The sequence below is a fragment of the Oncorhynchus clarkii genome, chromosome 15 (assembly GCF_045791955.1).
Source record: "Oncorhynchus clarkii lewisi isolate Uvic-CL-2024 chromosome 15, UVic_Ocla_1.0, whole genome shotgun sequence".
Taxonomy (NCBI): domain Eukaryota; kingdom Metazoa; phylum Chordata; class Actinopteri; order Salmoniformes; family Salmonidae; genus Oncorhynchus; species Oncorhynchus clarkii.
In genome coordinates this window covers 20289671-20295318 of record NC_092161.1, presented here as the reverse complement: position 1 = coordinate 20295318, position 5648 = coordinate 20289671, and the positions used below count along the sequence as shown (strand labels likewise).

The following is a 5648-nucleotide window of genomic DNA, read 5'->3' as shown; positions in this document are numbered from 1 at the left end:
TTGTGCGGAAAGCCTCGCGATACTGCCGGGCACGCGCCCCGCCATATATATTGGGGTGTCCAACTTTTTTACTGTTACACTTTCTTACTTGTGGGCCAGGTTGGACAGTATCCAGTGGAAAATGTCGCAGTATTCTGGAAAGGTAAGCAGCATCTGGGTCAACCTGCATTCACACAGCATCAGGTTGGCTAACACTGGGACATTACTGACTGGACAGGGATCCCTTGGAAAAGAGTTCTTCCGACCTCAACAGGACTGCCTGGTTAGAGAGAACTCCAGTCAATAAACACATAGGTTTGGGAGTGTATGCATTTCCAGGTATTTAGTGCAGGTGTGACTTTGGTTTGGTTTGGAAGTGGAACATTTACTTTTCTCATACCATCATGAGGTTAGGTATTCAACAAACAGGTGTTTTTTTGTTTTTCAATTCAACACTCAATAAAATGTGGAGGCAATCCCTGGTGAACATTTTTAGATTTAGAGATTATTCTAATCAGAGCAATTACTCAGTTTGTCTTGCTAGGAGAAATACAGTTAAATCTGTTACAGGAGTTGAAAGCGAATGAATGTCATATTGTATCGTGAATATTTGGAGAAAGTTTTGAGTGCATTCTGATTCTGCTCCTAGTTCTACCGTCAATCTTGTGTTTGAGCAAGCAAGGTCTAGGAAAATTGTATTTATTTATTTTATTTTGAATAAACTATCAATGGCAGGTAGGGATAATTAGTTGGTGGCTGGCCAATAGGAGTAGACATAGCATAGTCTTGTATCCATACTTCTAGCCAACTGCAAGCCAACTCTAATCTTCTATTCTAGTCTTCTATTCATCTATAGTTGGCTTCAGCATATATACTGTACAGATCAGTGGAGGCTGCTAACGGGAGGATGGCTCATAATAATGACTGGAACGGAGCAAATGAAATGGCATCAAACACATGGAAACGTGGAATCAAACACATGGAAACGTGGAATCAAACACATGGAAACGTGGAATCAAACACATGGAAACGTGGAATCAAACACATGGAAACGTGGAATCAAACACATGGAAACGTGGAATCAAACACATGGAAACGTGGAATCAAACACATGGAAACAAATACATGTGTTTGATGTATTTGATACCATTCCACCTATTCCGCTGCAGTCATTACCATGAACCCATCCTCCCCAATTAAGGTGTCACCAGACTCCTGCGCTATGGACACAAGTCTGCATGACAAAATGTATTTATATACTGAACTGACTACACCACGCCAACACATACAAATCCACACCTACACTCCAGTGACAAAGTATCCACATGTCCGTCCAGCCTCTAGCCTGGGATCCAAAACGCTTTGCTCTGGACCATTTCACTACGTTTTGAGTCATGAACTGGATGCAATATAGTTAAATTGAGCAATTGAGTTTGTATCCCACCAGGACTTAGGTTCAAATATGATTTAAAATCTTTCAAACACTTTAAGCATTTGCTTTAACCTATCTGGAGTGCCAGGTGGGTTTGCACTTTTGCAACATTTATATTGGTTAAATTGCAACAGAAAAGCTCAATCAAACCCACTGAATCTATAATGATGACAAATAGTATCTGAACCCAGGTTTGTTGGATACCACACTATCCTACCTCCAACTCCCCACACTAACTAATGAACTATGGTGTTAACCTCCTCCTGTCCACCCACCCACCGATCACAGATCACCTTCTACGAGGGAAAATGCTTCACTGGCAGGCAGCTGGAGGTCAGGGGCGACTGTGATAACTTCCAGGACCGTGGCTTCATGAACCGCGTCAACTCCATCCGTGTGGAGAGCGGCGCCTTCCGCTGCTTCGACCACCCCGACTTCAAGGGACAGCAGTACATCCTGGAGCACGGCGAATACCCAGAGTTCCAGCGTTGGAACAGCCACAACGACCACATGGGCTCCTGTAAGCCCATCAAGATGGTGAGAGACGGGGCTAAGGGTTAAGAATCGAAAGGATAGGGGTTAGAGGTTAAGATGATAGCTAGTGAGGATGAGGAGAAGTTGATGTTATACAGACATTTTCTGCTTTAACTTAAAGATACTTTAGATCAATACGGGGGGTGAATGACCAAAGCACAGTTTGGGTGTAGTGTTGTCAATTTGTAAACGGACCTCAAATGTAATCTCCTCTCTTCTTGTCTCTCATCTTCTTCATTATAACAAAACTTGTGTTTTCTCCAATCCTCTCCTGTGTCCTGCAGCACGGTGAGCACTACAGAATGGAGCTGTTCGAGGCCTGTAACTTCTCCGGCCAGTGTGTAGAGATCTGTGATGACTGCCCCTTCCTGCAGAGCCGTGGCCTCAGCAAGAACTGCATCAACTCCATCAAGGTCTATGGAGACGGAGCGTAAGTAGTACACCTCTAGCCTAAGTTTCAGACTGCAATCACACACACACGCACTGACAAACACACAGGCACTGACAAACACACACATGCAGGGGCGCACAAAAACAGACACACACAGCAATTGGCAAAACGCAGAGATGAATTCATAGTGATTCAACTTTTGGATCTATTTTTGTTGAGCCAAGACATCCAACCTTTTAGCATATGTTATGGTGTTAATTAAGTTGGCACATAATTGGAACACAGATGCTAATGATCTAGCTGGTAAATCATAGACACTGCTGAAATTCTAAATAACTTTAACACCACTAATCACACCTGTGGTCCCAACAGTTGTTTTCCAGGAGGGAGTTAAATATTAAAGGGGAAGTTCAGGATTTTACAGCTTGATGTTAGATGTTTCCTCATTACTGTTATTCCATCTGCTCTAAGTGTGTGAAGTGAGCAGGTGTGTGACCATTTCTAACCTGTGTGTGTTTCCTTCTGTAGCTGGGTGATGTATGAGGAGCCTAACTTCCGCGGCCGCATGTACATCGTGGAGAGAGGAGACTACTGCAGTCACAACGAGTGGCAGGCCCAGAACCCCAACATCCAGTCCATCCGTAGGGTGGTCAACTACTTCTAAACCTCTTCTCCTATCCTGCCCCAGACCTCGACCCTGGCATGGACAGTGACTTTTACCATTACCGCTCTAGAAATGTTCAATAAAAAAAGACACCCCCAAAAAAATCACACAAATTTATTTTGATCAAAGACTTGGCGTGTTCTCCTTCTGTGAGTTACTATGAAGTGTATGAGGGTCTATACAGAGCAGTGGTTTTCAACCTGGGGTACTAGTACAATTCTGAAAATATAGTTCATCAAGCAACCAATTACTTCACACTGGAGAAGTTAAGCTACACTAAAGCTACCCTTAAGACAAATATACACTGAACAAAAATATAAACGCAACATGCAACAATTTCAATTTTTTTACTGAGTTACAGTTTTTATAAGGAAATCAGTCAATTGAAATAAATTCATTAGGCCCTAATGATTTCACATGAGTGGAAATACAGATATGCAGCTCTTGGTCACAGATAAAGTGGTGCAAAAAAGTATTTAGTCAGCCACCAATTGTGCATGTTCTCCCACTTAAAAAGATGAGAGAGGCCTGTAATTTTCATCATAGGTACACTTGAACTATGACAGACAAAATTAGAAAATAAAATCCAGAAAATCACATTATAGGATTTTTAATGAATTTATTTGCAAATTATGGTGGAAAATAAGTATTTGGTCAATAACAAAAGTTTATCTCAATACTTTGTTATATACCCTTTGTTGGCAATGACAGAGGTCAAACGTTTTCTGTAAGTCTTCACAAGGTTTTCACACACTGTTGCTGGTATTTTGGCCCATTCCTCCATGCAGATCTCCTCTAGAGCAATGATGTTTTGGGGCTGTTGCTGGGCAACACGGACTTTCAACTCCCTCCAAAGATTTTCTATGGGGTTGAGATCTGGAGACTGGCAAGGCCACTCCAGGACCTTGAAATGCTTCTTATGAAGCCACTCCTTCGTTGCCCGGGCGGTGTGTTTGGGATCATTGTCATGCTGAAAGACGCAGCCACGTTTCATCTTCAATGCCCTTGCTGATGGATTATACCCCATTTATACCCCATTCATTCTTTCCTTTACACGGATCAGTCGTCCTGGTCCCTTTGCAGAAAAACAGCCCCAAAGCATGATGTTTCCACCCCCATGCTTCACAGTAGGTATGGTGTTCTTTGGATGCAACTCAGCATTCTTTGTCCTCCAAACACGACGAGTTGAGTTTTTACCAAAAGGTTATATTTTGGTTTCATCTGACCATATGACATTCTCCCAATCTTCTTCTGGATCATCCAAATGCTCTCTAGCAAACTTCAGACGGGCCTGGACATGTACTGGCTTAAGCAGGGGGACACGTCTGGCACTGCAGGATTTGAGTCCCTGGCGGCGTAGTGTGTTACTGATGGTAGGCTTTGTTACTTTGGTCCCAGCTCTCTGCAGGTCATTCACTAGGTCCCCCCGTGTGGTTCTGGGATTTTTGCTCACCGTTCTTGTTGTCATTTTGACCACACGGGGTGAGATCTTGCGTGGAGCCCCAGATCGAGGGAGATTATCAGTGGTCTTGTATGTCTTCCATTTCCTAATAATTGCTCCCACAGTTGATTTCTTCAAACCAAGCTGCTTACCTATTGCAGATTCAGTCTTCCCAGCCTGGTGCAGGTCTACAATTGTGTTTCTGGTGTCCTTTGACAGCTCTTTGGTCTTGGCCATAGTGGAGTTTGGAGTGTGACTGTTTGAGGTTGTGGACAGGCGTTTTTTATACTAATAACAAGTTCAAACTGGTGCCATTAATACAGGTAACGAGTGGAAGACAGAGGAGCCTCTTAAAGAAGAAGTTACAGGTCTGTGAGAGCCAGAAATCTTGCTTGTTTGTAGGTGACCAAATACTTATTTTCCACCATAATTTGCAAATAAAGTAATTAAAAATCCTACAATGTGATTTTCTGTTTTTTGAAAATTACAGGCCTCTCATCTTTTTAAGTGGGAGAAGTTTTAATTATTATTATTTTTTTTACCTTTATTTAACTAGGCAAGTCAGTTAAGAACAAATTCTTATTTTCAATGACAGCCTAGGAACAGTGGGTTAACTGCCTGTTCAGGGGCAGAACGACAGATTTGTACATTGTCAGCTCGGGGGTTTGAACTTGCAACCTTTCGGTTACTAGTCCAACGCTCTACCCACTAGGCTACCCTTGCACAATTGGTTGCTGACTAAATACTTTTTTGCCCCACTGTACCTTTAAAAAAAGGTAGGGGAAAACCAGTCAAATCAAATCAAATCAAATCAAATCAAATTTTTATTTGTCACATACACATGGTTAGCAGATGTTAATGCGAGTGTAGCGAAATGCTTGTGCTTCTAGTTCCGACAATGCAGTAATAACAAGTAATCTAACTAACAATTCCAAACTACTGTCTTGTACACAGTGTAAGGGGATAAAGAATATGTACATAAGGATATATGAATGAGTGATGGTACAGAGCAGCATAGGCAAGATACAGTAGATGGTATCGGGTACAGTATGTACAAATGAGATGAGTATGTAAACAAAGTGGCATAGTATAGTATAAAGTGGCTAGTGATACATGTATTACATAAGGATACCGTCGATGATATAGAGTACAGTATATACGTATGCGTATGAGATGAATAATGTAGGGTAAGTAACATTTATATAAG

General features: G+C 41.9%; 1 protein-coding gene across 1 annotated transcript in view; it reads left to right on the top strand.

Annotated features, from left to right (window-relative positions):
* The window catches only part of LOC139366730 (gamma-crystallin N-A-like), a 3270-nt gene extending 158 nt beyond the window's left edge, over positions 1 to 3112 (top strand). The window contains exons 1-4 of the mRNA XM_071104420.1: positions 1 to 142; positions 1700 to 1948; positions 2230 to 2375; positions 2865 to 3112. The exon at positions 1 to 142 is cut by the window's left edge and continues 158 nt beyond it. Coding sequence (XP_070960521.1) covers positions 1 to 142; positions 1700 to 1948; positions 2230 to 2375; positions 2865 to 3000 — 673 coding nt within the window. The 3' untranslated portion in view covers positions 3001 to 3112. The remainder of the gene's footprint in view (positions 143 to 1699; positions 1949 to 2229; positions 2376 to 2864) is intronic.
* The last annotated feature ends 2536 nt before the right edge of the window (positions 3113 to 5648 follow it).